The sequence below is a fragment of the Carcharhinus amblyrhynchos genome, chromosome 3 (assembly GCF_965287045.1).
Source record: "Carcharhinus amblyrhynchos chromosome 3, sCarAmb.v2.hapA, whole genome shotgun sequence".
Taxonomy (NCBI): Eukaryota; Metazoa; Chordata; class Chondrichthyes; order Carcharhiniformes; family Carcharhinidae; genus Carcharhinus; species Carcharhinus amblyrhynchos.
The window spans coordinates 133,772,243-133,792,782 of record NC_137326.1 but is presented as its reverse complement, the minus strand read 5'-3'; the positions used below and the strand labels follow the sequence as shown (position 1 = coordinate 133,792,782).

The 20,540-nt window shown below is 38.1% G+C and overlaps 1 protein-coding gene across 2 annotated transcripts in view; it reads left to right on the top strand.

Annotated features, from left to right (window-relative positions):
• LOC145341147 (ski-like protein) overlaps nt 1–19,691 on the top strand; it is a 68,882-nt gene extending 49,191 nt beyond the window's left edge. Inside the window, exons 3-7 of one of the 2 annotated variants that reach the window (XM_080186040.1) lie at nt 1,852–1,952; nt 4,232–4,401; nt 6,661–6,923; nt 8,180–8,407; nt 12,212–19,691. In XM_080186040.1, coding sequence (XP_080042166.1) covers nt 1,852–1,952; nt 4,232–4,401; nt 6,661–6,923; nt 8,180–8,407; nt 12,212–12,394 — 945 coding nt within the window. In that variant the 3' untranslated portion in view covers nt 12,395–19,691. Of the gene's footprint in view, nt 1–1,851; nt 1,953–4,159; nt 4,402–6,660; nt 6,924–8,179; nt 8,408–12,211 lie in introns of both variants that reach the window. The other variant, XM_080186039.1, reaches the window with a different exon arrangement.
• Nucleotides 19,692–20,540: the final 849 nt, after the last annotated feature.

The window sequence follows — 20,540 nt, the reverse complement described above, 5'->3', positions numbered from 1 at the left end:
CTCCGCTTTTAGTTTAACACTGTCCTTCACCTCCTTGGTTATCCACGGCTTATTACCTCTCCTCCTACTATCCTTTTTGACCATCGAAATAAATTTCCGTTGAGCACCAAGAAAGATCTCCTTAAAGATCCTCTACTGCTCCTTAACAGACCCTCCTTCCAACGCGCTCTCCCAGTCCACATTCGCCAATTCTTCTCTCATCCTACCGTATTCCCCTCTATTCAAACAAAGGACGCGTGTCCGGGAACCCACTTTCTCCTCCTCCATCTGCACCAGAAACTCCACCATACAATGATCACTCTCCCCAAGAGGATCCTTCACCACAAGGTCCCTAATTCTACCCGCTTCATTACATAGCACCAGATCCAAGATAGCTCGCTCCCTCGTCGGCTCCAACACACACTGTTCGAGGAAACTATCCCGGCAGCATTCCAAGAACTCTTCCTCGAGCCCCCCACGTCCAACATGGGTCGACCAATCAATATGCAGATTGAAATCCCCCATAACTACGGCCGTCCCATTCCTGCACGTCGCACTTATTTGCGCGTTAACAGCCCGCCCCATCTCCAGATCATTATTCGGGGGCCTATAGATGACACCCACCAGCGTCTTCCTCCCTTTGCTGTTCCTAATCTCCACCCACCCTCTGCTCCTTGGCTCCAATATCATCCCTTGCTACCACCGTGATGCTATCCTTAATCAGCAGAGCTACGCCCCCCGCTTTTCCCTCTTGTCTATCCTTCCTAAACACTTGATAGCCCTGTACATTCAGCTCCCAGTCCCTGTCACCCTGCAGCCAGGTCTCTGTAATGGCCACCAGATCGTATCCATTTGTGTCGATCTGCGCCATCAGCTCATCCACTTTATTCCGAATGCTTCGTGCATTCAGATAAAGTGCTTTCATCCCAGCCTTCACCTGGACCCTATTTGCCGCAACGCCACCAACTATACTCACGCCCCCTACTCCCTCTATTATTGGGACATCCTCGGCCTCTTCCCTTACATGTACACTCTCCTTAACTTTAGACCTCGTAAGGTCACCTGTCACCTACCCTCACAACCCCCCCCCCCAATTAGTTTAAAGCCCTGTCTACAGTCCTCTTTACTCGATTCGCCAGCACTCTGGTCCCAGCACGGTTCAGACCAACCCCATCCCTCCCGAACAGGTCCCACCTACCCCAATACTGGTGCCAATGCCCCATAAATTCAAACCCATTCCTCCCACACCAATCCCTGAGCCACCCATTCACTTCCTTAATCCTGTCAACCCTACATCATTGGACTGTGGGAAGAAACCGGAGCACCCGGAGGAAACCCCCGCAGACATGGGGAGAACATGCAAACGCCACACAGACAGTGACCCAAGGCTGGAATTGAACTTGGAGCCCTGGCATTGTGAATGCTTTTTCAGCTAACAGAAACCTGTACTTCCATCACTGATTGTTTTGTATGTTCCAAGAGGAATCTTTAAAATACAGCAGCCTCGATGTCTGGAATCTCTGGAATATCTTACGTGCCTAATTATTAGTTTTCACTGACATGAATTGTTATTCCATTAAACAGCAAATGTATTTACTCTGCCCAGTACATTTCCTCAGCCTTTATCAAAGCATCAGTATTGTAGCTGCTAAGCTGTTCAGTTATCATATTACTGTCTCAGTAAAATACTGCTGTAACGTTTGATCTCAGCGTGAATTACAGCTAGATTTTGATGTGATGAAAATTGTTTTAAATGCATGTCATAAAAAGACCAGGTACCCTAGTAAAGGAATTGTTGATCTAAAATGGTAACAACATTGGGTTTATTCTGAATTTGTGGATTTTTTTTGTTTTTTGCTCCTTTTATTGCAGGCTGATTCCCAGCAAACTCTTACATTCCAGCATTGGTACCCAGTCATCAAACAAGAAATGGATCATCTGACCCAGCAACATGCATCAGTTATCCATCCAAGGTATAAATGATATGGAACAGATTTATTCCATGGCAGAGTAATTAGCTGCCATTACTAGAACCAGACAGCCCAACCTCAGGCTAAAGGGATGATCCTTTAGAACAAAGATGAGGAGGAATTTCTTCAGCTAGCAAGTGGTGAATTTGTGAAATTTTTGCTGCAGAAGGCTGTGGAGGCCAGGTCATTTGAGTGTCTTTTAAGACAGAGATAGATAGTTTCTTGATTAATAAAGGGATCAGGGGTTATGGAGAAAAGGCAGGAAAATGGCGATGAGAATAAAACAGCCATGATTGAATGGTGGAGCAGACTTGAAGGGTCAAGTGACCTAATTATGTTCCTATGTCTTATGGTCTTAATTGGGAAGTAAAGTTCTCTACTGCTCTGTATTAAAAACCTTGTTAAAACTCATCTCTTCAACAAAGCTTTCAGTCAGCCTTGAGAATCCTGCCCTTCCTAGCTTCTCATCAATTCCTTTGTGAAAATTTGTGAAGACTACTCTATGGGGGAGTGGGTGTGGGAGGTGGTGGGGTGCTTCTGATGCTTTGTGATAAACAAATGCAGATATGTTGCTCACTAAACTTGGGTTTAAAAGTGTGAATTAGGGGACACAGATTTAAGGCTTTAGGTAAGAGATGAGGGCGGGGACAGATGTGGGAGTGGGATGTGAAGAAGAACTTTGGTGTACAGTGAGTAGTAAAATTTGTTGCTTACAGGAGTGGTGGAGGTGAAGACGATCAAAAGGAAACTAGATGGATGGTAAATAAACTTGTAGAACTGGATAGAGCAGAGGAATGGCATTGCCCTGTGGGACATAACTGATATAATCAGAATTTGAAAGTTGAGTAGGTGAATGCAGGTCAGGACACCTTAGTTGCAAGGCAGGTTCACAATCTTTTTGCATATTTCCTACCCAGACTAATGATACAAAATTGCACCTTAATGGCTTGTTTCCTTAGCCACAAACTGTGTACTTCTAAACTGGACAAGTTTGTTTTTTGAAAGCTTAACATTTTGTCTTTGTTAATTCCTGAAGATATTTTTTGCAGACAAATGTAGTCAAAAACCTTCCATATCAATCTAGGATTCTATAAATGAAACTTACTCATTAATGCAATTGATTTAAATTAACACTTTTCCATCTGAGCTATTCTGCCTTGCGAACAGTTGAGAGTTGGAGGTGGTGTTCGTTGCACTTGGACACCACCTAATGGTTATTATCCAAATGACGTTGGTGAAGCATTCACATAGGGAGATAAATTGCAGCAGGTTTTCCAAACTCTTTGAGCTGCAGAGCGCTGAGTGACCTCCCAAGAGAGTTGGGGATTCCCAAATATTCTCTTAATGTCATCACCCCTTTATTGCTGCGAAATGGGTGTGAACACTGAAATCAAATGTAAACAAGTGTTTTCAGGGTGCAGTATGTCTGTACATACATTTACCTGGTAATGATTAAAAATTCTCTGATTAAAAATATATGTCTCACCCATGTCATTTTTAATGGAGGAATGATCCTGGAAAGCTGATTCTAGTTTTGGACATGCATCTGTCTCTCTCGTAAATATTCTCGCACCCACAAGGCATTCTCACACTCACATTGTCACACACTTATGTCTCTGTCTCACGTTCGCACTCGCGCACGAATTGCGCACGTGTGTCTCATCGTACACAAGCAGTGAGAATTGGTGTTTCCCAGAGATATTTTCTGTGGTCTTAGCTTTATGCCTCATACGCTAACATGAATGAAGAAATGGGGAGCTGTACGTGCTTGTTTCCAGATCACACTTGAGAAGGAGAAATGCCTTCCAACCTAGGGCAATCAGGGATGGGCTGTAATTGCCAGTTTAGTCAATGTAGCTCATGTCCCATGAATGGATAAACAATAAAGTGACTTCCTTTGCTGTTTTTGTTATTTCCACCTAAAACTGATTCTACCTCTTGATCATTGGAACCAAGATAATTTCTCACGTAATGTACTGATCTCATCCTTTATTAGCAGTTACTCCCCTTGCATTTCCTTTCTCCCTGACCTTCCTACATGTCAGATTTGTCGAGTATTCAATTCCCAACTTTGATCATCTTGCACCCATATTCCTGTAAAATCATACAAGTCACAAAAGGGATTATTATAACAGATACATAAATTTCACAATGTGATATATGTGTATCTGGTCTTTTTTTTACTAAAAGCTGTGTTTGAAATTCTGCAGCTGTCTTCTGTACATGTACGATAAAGTGATAGCTCCAAATGTCTCATTGGCTCCACCTTTACAACGATGTAGAGATGCCACTAAATTGGTGAATAAGGAGTCTATGATGAGCACGTCAACAGCCTTGGAAGAGGAGGTGAAACAACAGAGAGATAATGTGAATAAGAAGTCAATTTCCTGTTTTGCATCGTCTCCAGAAGAGGAAGGGAATAACATTCCGAGTACAGATTCCTACAATCTCTGTGAGTTCAGCATGGTGATTAAACATACCTTTATGATTTGTAGGGTGGACTATTTTAACTTGTTTCTGGAATGTCATTTGGATGTTATAATTTACAGGACCTGTTATGACATATGGGAGATGGTGGTGTGGTGATAATGTCATTGGGCTAGTGCTGCAAAGGCCAGGACTAATGCTCTGGGATAAGGTTTCAAATCCCACCGTGGCAGCTGGTGGAATTTAAATTGAATACTCAATACAAGAAAAAAGAGTCTTGGTACAGGTGACCATGACCACTACTGTCCTCACTAGCTCTGGCTTACGGGTAACTGCAGACCCACAGCAATGTGGTGACTCTTAACTGCCCTCTGAAATGGCCTCACAAGCCATTAAGTCCAAGGGCAATTAAGGATGGGTAACAAATACTAGCCTTGCCAGCGAGACCCACATCCCATGAAAGAGTAAAGAAAAGAGTCTGGGCATGAACTTGTGCTTTGCTTCTTTCACAATATTTAAAAAAAATGAAAATGTATTTCAGACAAGTGTTGGCATTTAATGTTTTCCACAAATATAATCACAAACCAGTTATCATAGGATGTTCTGCATACAGCATTATTGGCAAAAACTAGAAAGCACGGAATTAGAAGTAACTATTGATAATTATTTGGCAGGCAGGAGATTAGGAATAAAAGTTCATTCGCTGGTTCACAGGATGTGACAAATGGTATCCTTCAGAGATCTGTTCTGGGCCTTAGCTTTCTGTCATATTTATTAACTTGAACAAACAAATAGAGAGTTTATATGCAGATGACACTAGGTTGGTGGACGCTGAAGTCTTGTAATTGAAGGAGGGAGAAGTTACAAAGTGGTTGCACAAAACTGTGGAAGGTGAAATTCATTGCAGAGAGATGGGAAATTATCCATTTGGAACTTGGAAAGGCAAATCATTTTTTTTCAATTGTAAGAGACTAGGCTTTGGAGGGGCAAAGGAACTGAAGTGTCCATATGCCTAAATCACTAAATCTAGTGCAGAGCAGTGAAAGGTAAAAACAAAAGGTAAATGGAATGGTGGTCTTAGCTCAAGGTGGCATTTGAAAATGAAGAAGTGATACTTTACCTGTTTGGAATCTTGTTCAGAGCCCAGTTGGAGTGCTGGTAAGAGATGGAGTTCAGTAATGGGCTCTGAATCTAGGGAAGATTTTCTTTCATTTGTATTATTCGGGATGTGAGCATCAATGGCCAGGCTAACAGCTGCAGTCCATGTGATGTAGTACACCCAGTATGCAGTTAGAAGGGAGTTCAAGATGTTGATGGTCAGGCTTTAACGATTGTAATACTATTAAACCGCAAGAAAAGATGATTATATTCACTGTTGGAGATGATCATTGCCAGGTGCTTAAGCCACAAGTAACATTTGCATCAAATCAGCCAAAGTTTGAATGATGCCTAGGTCTTTCTGCATGCAAGCATGAATTGCATCACCATCTGAGGAGTTGTGAATGGCACTGAACGCTATGTAAATATCGGCAAACATCTCCAATGCTAATCTTGTGATGGATGAAGGGACATTAAAACAACTAAAGATGTTTGCGTTTCAGACAGTACCTGAGGAATTCCTGCAGCAATATCCTTGGGCAATATTGGTCCTGAAAATTCAGCTCGCTAGAATGATAGCTGGGTTTAAAGTGATTAAATTGAGTGCAGGTTGCATAACCTTGATTTGTATTCTCTTGAGTTTAGAAGGTTGAGAAGTGATCTAATTAAAGTATTTAAAATTATTCAAGGATTTGGTAGGATAGATAAAGAGAACCAATTTCCTCTCGTGAAGGTGATGATTAGAACACGGGGCCATAATCTTAAAGTTAGAACTGAGTCATTTAGGAGTGAAATTAGGAAGCATTTTTTCACATACCGGAAAGAGACATTCTGAAACTTGCTACACAAGTTGAATTGGGGTAGAGGTTAGGCATGATCTAATTGAATGGTTGAATGACCTAATTCAGTTTCTACTGAGAGGCATAAATTGCTACATCAAATTTTTTACTATGTTAAATATGTGCCTCATTTTAATGATGACTTAATTAATGATCACTGTCCTTGAAAACTGCTTGCTTGAGATCTTGGATGTGTAACTTCAGTTTATATTTTAATACGTTATTGTAAGTAATGAATTCTGTGATTTCCCCCATGTCTCCCCTTTATATGTAGCTCCTTGATAAAAATGTGCTTAGGAGCAGCTAGGTGAAGAATTAAAATTTTGCTTTCTTTATCTTCTTCTTAGGTTATCGCGAGTCAGAGTCTTCTGCTGAACATGCAGAAAAATACATAAAATTGGAACATGCCAGCGACAAAAATAAGCAGGGAGTTGCCATGGAACTGAACAATACAATAAGTACTGACAGAGAAACTGGGAATTCACCTCTGCGCATTGGAATGAGTGCGGAAGAGGAGAATGAGAAAATAGTGGAGCAGATCATGAAAACGTACTGTAAACAGCAAGAGAAACTAAATACCACAATTCAGCAGAAGAAACATCTACAAATGGTAAAGAAACAAAACTGTGACTATATTTTTAAAAAAATGCTTTATACATGCAGATTGATGCATTGCTTATGAGTGCTACTACACAAAAAATGTTGGGGCTTTTGGGTTGCAGATGAATGTAAGCTATGAATCTGCTGTTATATTTTCCAGTTTACCAGTTGGAAGAAATTGTAAAAGTGCCTTTCATAACATTGGGACACCCCAAGGTCCTATTCAAAAGCACTTTGTTGATTGTAGTTTGTGTGGTCACTGTAGTAAGAAATACGGCAGTCAATTTGCACACAGCAACCTCCCAGATACATCAATGTGATAAGGATCAGATTTGTCTTTTTTTACATTATATTGATTGAAAGATAAGTATTGGCTAAGACACCAGGGAGCGTATTCCTCTGCTTGAATGCCAGCCCAGATTTTTGTGTTGCAGCCCCTGTAGTGGGATTTGAAACCTACAAATTTGACTCACTGTAGTTAAAAGCACTTAATGTCCTTCGCTTGTTAATAATCAGATAGTAAAATAAATGATCGTGAGAGCAGCAAATACAGAAATAAGCAAACTTAAAAAAAAACTGTAGGGATTCTATGAACCTAAGAATTATAAATCGAAATTTGTACCAACATTATACCATTATGCGGGGACAATTCTTAATCAATAACCCCTGATTGCAAATGAGCACAAGGGAAAACTTATACTGGATGTATCTGCTTTGTTGAAAACCCCAAATATCTGGGATTTTTCTATTCTCAGAGCTCTTATTTACTTTGATCATCACAAGTAGTTATGAGACAATGGCAACATAGAGGTTTAACGTGTTGATAATGTTTAAAAAGATAAGCAAATTTGCCCTAATTTTCAGAATATTAACTTCTTTGAGTGGATTTTGAGATCTTTGACTGTGAATGTGTATTTGAGTGTCAATAACATGACATTTGTGGTGACATTGACATATGCGTTTAATGAGTGAAGATCTTATAAAAAGAAGCTGTTTTTCTGAAATAAATACATTATCACCTCAGTTTTATCAGTGAGAATTTTAAACCTGCTTGATAATATACTTCCAATCACATGCAAAATAACATTTTGTGATTTACTGGTCTGAGTTTGTGGCCAGGATTTTCCATTCTTGTTTACACTAGCTCACAATTTTCATGCATTCATTCTAAAGGCTGGAAATTCCGAGCCCAGACGTAGAAAACCTGGACTAAATGCTGAAATTTATCAGGTCCATATTTTAAGTCTTCGCTTCTTTCCTGTTCAGGAGGTGGAGTTATTGCAAGTTACAAAGCGGATGAAACTCAAAGAACTGACTGAGGAGAAGCTTGGCTTGCAGCAAGAGCTGAATTCACTGCAGTCTGAGCATGCTCAAAGAATGAATGCAGTCTGCGATGAACAGGCAGAGTTAGAGTGGCGACTAGAACAGCTGAAACAGGGTTGTTTGTGCGACCATACAACAGAAAGGAGCCAAGAGGCTGAGTACACTGCACAGGTACATATTTATTGAAAATGGTTCTTACAATAGGAATTAAAAGAAAACAAAGCATACAAATTTACAGTTAAGCTGAAAGGAATATAGAATCACTTGCAGCTGAAGATGAAGTATTTATTGGGGGTATTTATAAATTTGTATAAGGTAGTACAGGTCCAACTATATGCAGTAGTTGTCTATAAAAAAAGACAGTAGGACTAGGGGGCACAGCCTCAAGATAAAGGGGGGGCGGTTTAGAAAGGAGTTGAGGAGGAACTTCTTCACTCAAAGGGTGGTGAATCTCTGGAATTCTCTGCCCGTTGAAGTGGTGGAGGCTGCCTCGCTAAATATTTTTAAGAAGCGGGTTGATGGGTTTTTGATAGGGGATTAAGGGTTATGGGGAGAGGGCGGGAAAGTGGAACTGAGCAGCGACAGATCAGCCATGATCTTATTGAATGGCGGGGCAGGCTCGAAGGGCCAGATGGCCTACTCCTGCTCCTATTTCTTATGTTCTTATGTTCTTATAAATTCTCAGTTGAGATACATTCTGGTATTTGCATAACTGCAAATTAAAATAATATTGCTCGTTACAACATAGAGGCAAAGTAGTATAGATCATATAGGGAAGGTGGGAACCACTAATTAGTGGGTGTAAACCATATCCAGTATGTATCTAAATTTCTGATTGAGACAAAACAATGCCAGCATTCAAGATTAGAGTGGATAAATTGATGAAGGAAAAGAGATTAGTTGCGTGGTGGCACTGAACTTGGTAGTTCATTTATTTGAAACGTTTATTTGAATTCAAAAAAGGCAGGTTGTCTCTGGTGAAGGTGGTATGGGGGGAATGCCACCAGGGAACAGTTGTCCCAAGCTTTTGTTGAATTGAAAAAGGTGCAATGCTCGGACATGTTTTTTTCTGCTTCTACAACAGACTTGCCCTTTTTTGAACTTGAACAAAAGTGTCTGTCTTGATGAGTGCAAGAATAAAAGAGAATATTGTGACATAGAAGCAGGGTGGATAATTGGATATGGATTGTGTGCTCACATGGAAGACAAGCACTGACTCACTGTTCAGGCTGAGCAGTCACTTACTGCATTTAAATTTTTGTGTATTTTTAAGTATTTCTGACATGCGTTATTAGTGAGCCAGTTAGCAATGTCAACAGTGTGGACATATGAAATAATTTATTAGCTCTCAATACATTAAATCTTGAGTGAAATGTCAAGGCACCACCATTTGAGTCAGATTTTGAATGTATACTTATATGTGCTATGTGTTTTTCTACCCTCTGATTCTGAGTGACTGATGGAGAAGGATTTTGAAATTAATGCATTGGGGGTGCATTGATAGTGATGATGGGGGTGAAAGATGATGGAGAGGCTTGTGCAAAGCAAGACTGTAATGGCAGAGTTTTGGACAAGTTGAAATTATGGAGGGAGAATGATAAATCATGTTCATGGGTTAAGATGTAGTTATTGTACCACATTAGCTCAGAAGCAAGTAATTTTTGTGGTTTGAAGGCTTCAGATTATCCACCTGCTTTAATTATAGTTTGGTATTACTATTGAAAGTGAAGGTCCCAGAATGGCTCAAAAGATTAACATTTTTACTTTTTTTCGAAATCTTGGAGAAACAGAGTCAGAAGACTGATAAATTAGTTTTTAACAAGAAGGTAAAAGCAGTTTGGTTATAATACAATACTCCTTCACTCCCCCTGTAGCTTCACAAATGTGGGCATATTTCGAGGACAGCATCCCACTCTGAAACCAAATGGCCGATGCCACTCAATTGATCTTCCACGGGTTTCTCTGGAAATTCCCCACAGATGGCTGTCATATGAGTGTCTCCAAATTCTTCTCTCAAAAAAAACACAGAAACCTTCTTTCAAACAATGCTTTTCACCAACTATTTCGATCAAGAATCCACCCCCAAATTTTCCAACTTTCCTTTCAAACAAAACTCCCTCTCGCTGTTTAATAAGTTCTGCTCCAGGTTTTCCAACTCTCCTTTCTTGAATGCTTTGACACAAACTCTGAGATCCAGCCACCTATTGCTCCACAATTATTTAATCTTCTGCCTCACAAACTACAGTAAGAAATCACAAACTTTAGAATCACTTCAGATATCTTTCTGGCTTCTAATTAACTATCTGCTTTTCAGCTATCGATCTTCACTAAGTGTTACCCTTTTCCAGTCCCCATTCCCTCTGTCACTTTAACCTCAGTCTTAGAAGCACATCTTCGTTACTCTGGTTTCCTTAACAAGCTTTCTTTAGATTTCTGGCAGTGGCTTTCTTAACGTTACTTTATTATCTGGTTTTTCCTCTAGCAAAACTTGGAAAGATGTTCCCCCCCTAGCCTCCTGGCACCAACTGCTATGAATTCAGTTCAAAACAATCACAAGAAGTCTTCCTATCTTAAAGGTGTCCCTAAGCAACCATTCTTTCCTTCGCTGAGATTTTGTTTGCTTATCATGCCATAAACCCCTCTCAGCACAACAGGAGACATTTTGAACTGACTTAAATTCCCACACATGCAAACACCTATGTCTATTGTGAATCTAACTAGAGTCTTAAAAAATTAAACCCACTGAAACCTATACCTTATTTCTAATATTTTAACAAAACAAACCATCTTTGTTTTTTGACACATCTCTGTCCAAAATAATGGCCAGGGATGGAATCAATCATATTCTGGGAATAGAACTCTTTAAACTTGAGGATTGAGTGTTTTAATACAAGATAAATGAAAACACCAGATTTGAGCAACTGGTAAGCAAGTTAATTATAATTTCAAGCATATTTACTTTGAGTCATTAAAGTCAGAGGCGTTAAAACAATATACAACAGGTAGCCTTGTCTTAGCTTTATAAGACAGCCAGTGAGCCTAGGTTGATCACAGTTGGTCCCATTATAGACACATTTTTCATGTGGATCCCAGAATCAAAGATTTTGAAGATTAAGTTACTTAGTTTAGATCGCTATCTCGGACACCCTGGATATGCCATGTTGCCATGCGGATAGATTTCAGGAAGGCTTTTGTTTCTTTTGGATCTATATATTCTCACTGGTGGGCTGTCAGGTTGGGCACAGATTTGAGATGGGCAGTTGAAGACGAGGTCTGGAGCTGTACAGAAGCTGTGTACCAGTCGTAGACAGTTACTTAAAGAATGAAAAAAGTGTTTTCTGATTTGGAGGAATTAAATCAAGAATGCAGTGAAGCCCATTCTTGAGTTGGGATTTCCACAATCCAAATGTGCTTATGCAGTGGTAGGATGCAAACGGATAGATCCCAAGAAATTGCAGAGAAGGTTAAAGTGAATTCCTGAGAGCTGGAGCAGACTTTGGTTTGATCCCAGGAGAAATGAAGGAACCTTCAGGATCCTGGGAAGTGCAGAGAAACTATTGGGTGGAAACAAAAATAGAAAGGAAAATGTTGAGATTTTCAGGCTTCAATGAATGATTATTTGTGAAATGTAGTGTCAACTTAGTAGTATTTTGTTTAAAATGTAAAGTCTGGTGATGCATTTGTTATCAGTTAATGATAGAGTTCAAATTTCTTATTAAATGTTACGGTCACTATTCAGATAACTGTGGTGAAAGTCACAGTTTGTAGTGGGGGTTGCTGAGCTGCAAAAAGCTGCGCATATTTCCATACTTGATGTTCTTGCACTCTGACAGATTTTTCATCTATTTTTCTAAGTCATTCCTGGGATACTCTTAAAGCAGTTACCAAATAAACTGGTTGCTGAAATAGATCCATACAGATGAGGATTTAACTTCAGTTTCATTTTTATCCCCTTTCTTCCATTACGTCGTGCAGTTATCAGAGTTGAGACAGAGGCTGGACCGAGCAGAGGCAGATCGCAGAGAACTTCAAGAAGAACTGAGGTGTGAACGTGAGGCACGAGAAAAACTGGAAGCTATGGTTAAAGAACTGAAGCTTCAGATCTTAGAAACCTCTGGAAATAAAGCTGGCACCGAGGTGAACCCTGTAGCAGACTGACAACAGCGAAAGCTCTTCTGAGGCACCAGCAATTTGAAGTGAAGTAATTTTTAGAATTGCTTTTAAAAAGGAAGACTGATGAGTTCAGTACTTGAACCTACAGCTGTAAGAAATCTGTGCAACCGAATAACAGCTGAGCTGGAGATGCTGGAGTTAAAATTTTAACTAATCCAGTTGAGAGCAAAATATTAATCCTGGTTTAAACTCATTTGAGTTTTGTGTATATGATGCACACGTTCGATACAAAGCAAAATGGCATAGCATGGGTAAATGTTATTTCATAAATCTGAAAAATTTATATGCATGCAGAGCCAGTCAAACTTCATAATCTGTTTTCTGTCCTCTTAATGCCTTTGTAAATGGCTTCTGTTAAAGGCATCAGCAGCGTTGGTCCCAGTCCTTTTGTTTATTGCAAAACCTTGTTTACTTTATAAATTGCATAGATATGAAGGAAGCTTGTTTTGTAATTTGTTACCATTTGATAATTCAGAAAACCTCAAATCTGTTGTCTGGATTTGCATGTATTCTTATTGGTGCTCCTATCCCTCGTTTCCTCTGAGATAGTATTTCTAATATACAGGGCAGGCCAGGTCTTTAGATTTTGAAAAGAACAGAAGGGTGTGATTTGTTAATGTAACAGTCAGAAAAGTCCCTAGCCAAGTTGATTTCACTTTTTTCCAATTTAGGTGATGCCTAAATTGCCACTTCCAACTAGATAAGTTCTTGGGACATATAGTATATAATAGGCATAGTCACAGTTCCATGTCATTTCTTCCAAATGTTGATTAATATTATAAGAATATTTAATACATTCTACATTTTTTTTTTGCTACTTTCTTTCTTGAGGCACTAATTCCTTGCAGGGGTGTATTCCCATCGGCACTGCTATCTTTTTGGGTCTTGCCAATTAGAAAATGTAAGCTTTGCTAATTAGGCTTTTAAAGCTTTTGAGCCTGATTGTGTCATTGCTCAATTTCTCTTCCAGTTGGAGGCACTGGGCAGTGATCAGGAGTGAAACCATGATTGGCTTTTGGTTAGTTTCCGGGAGGGGTTCGGTCTAATTTTAGTGACCCCTGCTGCCATCTAGGTTCACATTAACCAATGCAGAATCAATTGGCATTGAACCTGAGACATCCCTGGTCTGTACTGCAAACGAGAGTGACATGAGTAACAACCTATTTTAATAGATTTTATATGGTTCTATAAATAACAAAAGATTGATCAGTTCCCTAAGATGGTTCTGAAAGAGACATATGGAATAAACATACTGATGGGAACTAAGTATGCTAATACAAACTTTATAGATTTTAATATGGATGTAGAATCTGTTGGTTCACTGGCTTTTCACTGCAAATGCAACTTGCGTGCTTGTACATATTTAGCACACACGTATAGAAAGAGGTCATTTCATTATGAAGTTGTGCAAGGAGACCATTTGAGAGGTTACAATCTACCTCTACTGACCTTTCAGCTGCTATTGTTATATAAATTTAATGCTGCCACCATTCCGACCCAGTATTTGTGTGAAATTACCATGGGTGTATTGCATCATACAGTACAAATCCTGATAGCAAGTTAAGGAAATAATTATTGTTTCAATTCCTGTTCAGAATTGGTAATTTTGTTAATATTTTGTTAGCCATTTACTCAACAGTGCCTATCTGCCCTTGCACATCAGATACAATATCTGTATGTTTTGGTAGTATTAACCCTAACACTGGTGCTAGCATAGGGCTGGTATTTGAACTAGTTGATCTGATATCTTGTTTGTGTTTTATAGTTTGTTTGTTCCCAGTTTCTCTACTTTTTTTATGTATAGAAGTAGCTGATGGGAAACTGAAATTTAATATTTCCTGGCAGATTTTTATAAAACTGTGTTTCACAGTTTTTTCACCATTGTGAACTTGGTCTTTTGTACATTGAGATCCCAACATCAGCATTTTAAAGTTAACACTATTAGTAAACATGCTAGTAGCTATTCCATTTGTGATTGTAATTTTTTATAACTTACTTGTGGGTAAGGACTTCCTCAAATCTGGAAAGCGATGTGAACTTTAAAAACAGGCAAGGAAGTTTAGATTAATAAAGTAGTGTAATAAGCATCAAGTATTAGATATGAACAAACTTTGTTCATAGTTCATAAATCAACTCATAAAATTAGCTTGAGGATTAGTCTTGAAATTCAGGATTATTTGCTTTTGCAGTGACTTTAGTAGAAAAAGTACCATGGACCTATAATTTTACTTGTATTCATTGCCAAAGATTTCCATTTTCCATAATTTCTATTAATTTATGCCAGGAAAACACTGTTCAAAAACTCATAGCTAAATATATGAATTTTGGTTTATTTAATCTAGTTTTTTCCCTGGGTGAAACGAATACTTAATGTTACTTGCAGCTGAAGTCCACAGCATTGAAATTAAAATGAGGGAATAACTGTCGACCAGGTATCTGGTGTTTGATTCTTAGGCTGCCATGAGTGCATGACTCCTGCTGGGACGACATAGGGGTGCTACAATTGGCATTTATTCTTTCTTGGTTAGGGTCAGATCAGTACGCTCATAGTTCTGACTCCTGATTACTGTGAATTCTCTCTTCTTGTGACGTAAGATCATGAGGAGTGAAAGAGGATAATCACATTTCACCATGACACCTTCATGATTGCACAACTTACTGACTCTCATCACACAAGTGTCATAAGTTAAGCGAGGCATTGAACGGTGTCACTAGCATCAATAGAACAGTCAATGGCAGGAGATCTGAGAAAATTGGAGCTAACAACAGCATGATTTCTAAACTTTTATAGTGTTTGGTTGCATAAACAATGTTGGTTTGTTTTAGCCATTTGTGTTTCATCATTAATTCACCCACTACAAAAGCCAAAATAGCTGAACCCATTAATGGAATGTCATGTGTCTTCGGCTTAGTCAAGAGCAGCTTTCTTTCAGAAAGTAGAAAATCTCCATTTATACAATTTACATATCCTCTGTAAACTGAGGGTTTTGTGTTGACAGATTGTCAACAGTTATGATAAACAAATATCTTTTTTTTTCCTCTCTGGATTCCTGGTTTAAAATTGCCATGTTGGAAAGCCTCAGTATTTCTGACTATTTGAATGTATGTAGTAATTGAACACTAATTGGCTGCTCAGTGACTTATTTTATCAGTTGCGAGTAGATTGGAAGACTGCTGTATGCAAGATGTAACAAAACCATAAACATTTTTTAAAAAGAATGAAATCAATATTTGGCTGCACCCAACACACACTGAAAATGTTGTCCCGTAGAAAATGAGTTGTGTTAAAAATGGTGTGCCTCTATATATAAAATGCCAGGTAAATGCACTTGCTACTTCAGCAGTGTAATGAAAAAAAATTGTATTTTTATAACATTTACAATTCTCACTTGTTTAAACAGAGGATGATTTTCCTGAATGAGTGCAAATGCTGAGCTGATCTGGTTAAGCAGGCATTCTATTTTGTATATTCACACTTTTGGAGCAGAAAATCACAATAGCTTTTACTCAAATTTGGGACAAATCAGACAACTTGATTGAAGCAGGGAAGTGGTAAACATTTAGCTACATCTGAATCTCCCTTATGCCTTGTCTGTGCTACTGACTTGGCAGAATAGTGCAAACATTTTATCACTTTTTGCTTTGAGTAAAGAAATTCTTCGAGTATCTGTATTAATTTATCTTTTAACGACTTACACTGATGTTTTATGATGTTTGTTTTCCTGGCTTAATTTGAGGTAATAGTCTGAGGGTTTGTTTGACTGGAGAATTTAATATCAAACTTTGGAATTACATAGATTCATTCGTTGGATGAACAACAGGGTATTATATTCATGATAACAATTACTATTCTGTATGAATTTAGGGTTCATCTTCTGCTTGCTGATATAGTGAACCTGCCCTGTTGTTTATCACTATTATTAATCACATTGTATGCTTGGAAGGCCAGTGTTAACTACAATTTACTTAATTATATGTAAATGCATTGAAAGCTCTTCTGGTTTTGAATACTTTTGATGCTACATGATGCCCTGACAATCCATCTAGTCTATTAACCCTTTGGTCTTTTTCTATTATTTGTCCAACATTTTTTCCTTTCATGTGTATATATTTTTGTTTTGTGATCAGATTTAATCTGGAAAAGGACACTTCTGTCTAGGTATTCAGCTGTAATTAAATTTTTGGAAGTACCTAATTTTGAAATGCAGCTTATAGAGGAAATTGTTATATTTTGCTCTTTAATTATGTATGCTCTTCAGCTTGTTTAGCTTTAAGTTTTGTTCTGAACATTTCAGTTGTACTGGAGGTAAGCATGAGAATCCATCGTCTGGCTTTTCCATGATCTAGCTTTGTGATGCTACACTACTCTTTGGCTGAAATCTGAAACTGCAAGCTCCTGTGAACTGGAACAATTCTATCTGAATGAGAATTGATTTTGTTGGCAAATTGATAGTTCAGCCTGTTAGGGAAAAAAAAAACTTCCATTCTCCAGCACATCACTTGAAGTTGTTTGGTGTGTTTAGTGTTTGATTCAGAAACAAGCACTCCCAAAATGCTACATTTCAACTCGGACAACTGAAATCTGTAATCTGATTTCTTTTGCTTTCTATTTTCCCATTCACACTGCATTTGCCTTATAATTTGGGAGCACTGTGAAAGGACAGTGTCTAGTTTATTCAAATTTAATGGAAAATGTGGCTGGTAAAATTTTCTTTCAAAATTGTGGTTAGAGCTGGTAAAATGTCACTGCTTACAAAAAGATCCAAGGTATTTAGCCAGCCTTATGTTTCTTACTTCCACATTTTTTTGTTTCTTTTAAGTGTTTGCTTTTTTATTATTTAAGTGGGATAATTTTCTCACAATCATCTTGGTTCAGACAGGTTTAATTGCCAATTTTATTAGACAATAAGTATTGGCAGTACTCCTTTGATAGTCTGGGTTACGTGTGGTGAGTTGGGTAGAGCTTGGTGCAGTGTTCCAAATATGCAGTTATAAAGCAAGCTTGAAATCCACACATCTATTTCCAGCTGTGGCTATTATTTATGTAGCTGTAAAAAGCAGTTATATTACTATTTTTGCATTGATTTGTTTTTGGGTAAGCATTTGCGGGAAATAAAAGAGTAATTTGGGAACTATCAGAAGTAGCAAAGTGAGGCAAAAGTTTGAATTCACACTGAGTGCACTCTAACTCCAGATGTAATTCTGCAACAAGATACAACGTATACCCAGTCCTAGGTGTAAAGTTAGTTGTAGGATGTTGAAACTAGGAGATTACTTCTGCGCTCATTTTCAAGTCTGTAACATTGGAGGAATCTCATTTGCATTAGTTATCCCATCCCTTCAGAAATATGTCTTTGTGATAGTTTTTGGTATTTTGTGTTAGCTATCAGTGCTCCACTATTTTGTATCATGTTTGTCTCTCTCTTTTGATCCCTCAATGTTATCTAATTGGAAAGTCGCTGGATATTTGCATTCAATCTGAATTTTAATGATGCTAAATAGTAAAAATACTATGATAAATAGGTAACCAAGCCTGAGGGATACTAGGAGATATTTTACCACAGCTTTGAAGAGAGTTCTTGATTCCAATATGTATGTGCTTAGTATAAGCTAAAAGCTTATCCCAGGAAACCTCAGCTCGCCACAGGATAGCAAGATGTACAACAAAATTGACATTAAGAAGAAGTGATAGTGGAAAGCTTTAAATGTATAGAAATTGTGAATTTAACAACAGGAAAAAAGGCACATTATTAAAATAAAAATTAACTTGGAGCGTCTTATTCAAAGCAACATAACCCAGATTTAGCACCTTTGCTTGCACATAAAGTTGTGGTAAGAATTAGAATGCATGATGGCTCCACGTGTTTTATAAACTACACTGGCGTGCTCTAAGTGAAATTTTAAATCATTTTAGAATTTGCTTTTAAATGATTATTGTAAATTCAGAGTGCCTGGATTTATCTGAACCCTGACTGGTGAGGACCCAATCTCATTAATTATTTTGCCATAGCTGCACATTGAAGTGTAAGTAACAGTGCTGAATGGAAAGTAAGAATGAATATACTCTCCCTTGAGAATTTTTGATATCAAACTTAGTAATAGAGATCTAAAATTTGTTTGCATCCTACCTTTAAATGTTTAAAATGCTGGGGGAGAGGACGGGTGTGAGAAGGGTCAGATAATGCATCTGCAGTGTTTGGCCAGTGACATCCCAGTGTATGTTATCCATGGACCACTGGATTTGAACCACACAGCTAGGGACAGCCGGCACACACATTATGAACAAAGATGAATCCAAGCATGATGCCGTATTGACACAATGAGACGATGCTTCCATTTATGCACTTCTTAACTGAAAAAGGTGTTACCACTCACCCAGTTAAACCGTTGAAAGCTGCAGTGATGTTCCTGCAACAAAAAAAGTATCGACAGTTCAGAAAATACAGTACTGTGAAATAAAGAGCAATTCTATGTTTAGATTCCAGTGATTGTATTTTATAATCCACTTTTGAAATTTACACAATTTCTACAGATACTATAAACAGATGATGTGTACAGTAAAATTGTTATATGCAATATTCACAATGTTACTTATGTCTGAACTTGTATATAACAGGAATGGTTATCTCAATACAGGCAAAGTCAGGAACAGATTTGGAACTGGGTAAATCTTTGCTTTTATCAGGTACTTCCTTATATCAGATTGTATAGAAGTAGATTTTGACTATGTGTACCTGGGAAGCTGAAAAAAGGTATTTGGTACTTAAAGGGTTGCGAAAAAACGAACCAACGAACGTTCTTGATTCATGTTGACCACTCTTTGCTATTATCACGTAGTAATGGAAGGTGTGTGTTACCAACACCTTAACCCAAAGAGGCTTCCTGTTGAAGTAATCCTGTGATTGCCTGCAACGCATTATTACATGGACGTTTTCCCAGTATTTACCTCATGAAAATGATGCAGATTTTCTATTGTCTTGTCAACATAATTGCAGAGTGGTAAACATAAAATATTTACAGATGTACAGTACCTGGTTATTGTAATGTAAAATGTCTGTTGTATTTATTTTCCAGAATCTTGTATAAGCAGCATACTGAACCAAAATGGTGATGATTGAAGCTGAGCATGGAACTGATAGTTTACATTTTTTTGTACATTGTTCAACTTTGTAAGATTCCATATTTAAACCATGATAAAAAAAAATCTGAAACCAAAACAATTTCAGACAAAACTGCATGAACAGTCAGTCTGAAGCACAATGATTAAAAGTTGCTGAATAACTACAGTAGTCAATTTCTGTGTTTTGTACTAAAATGGTGAATAGTTCATGTGCCACTGGAAACTAAAATGCAGGTGCAGCGAGCGTTTAGGCATCTGTATAGAGCATTGGTGAGATGGCACCTGGAGCATTGAGCACAGTTTTGGTCTACGGAAGGATATACTTCAGAGAGTCAGTGAAGGGGAGGATGTTTTCCCCCTAGCTCAGGAGGGTGTACTCTAGAATCATGAGACAATCTCAGAATAATGAGTAGGCCTTTCAGGACTGAAATGAGAAAGAATTCTTTCATGCAGAAGGTGATGAAAATCTTTGGAATTCTTCCCCAGAGGGCTGTGGAGTTATATTCGAAACAGAGATCCATAGATTTCTAGATAAAGGTTTCTGGAGATGTGGAGATGGTGCAAAAAAGTTGGCATTGAAATGGAAAATCAGCCATGATGTGGTTGAATGGGAGAGTACACATGACAAGCTGAATGGCTACTGGTGCTCCTATTTCCCATGTACCAAACCAGGAACAGTGCAGAGGAATTTGGGAAGACTATTCATCCAATGTTTTTATTTCAAGATGAATGCAGCATGGAATAAGAGATTGCAATAGTTTGTCCTCTTTCTCAAGTATTTAGAGTTCTACTAAATATGGAAAGAGTAAAATTATAAATTTTGTTGGTAATTGTATTTTTTTTGACAAAAGTAATTTATTGTTACCTCACACAAAATCAATATAGCCAACTATCTCAGATTTTTAGATGTTATCTTTATTGTCTATGACCAAATATAATCATATGTGGATGTGTGTTTTTGTACACTCGAGTCAATGATGACATTATTTTCAACGTGTATGCTGCATTTTT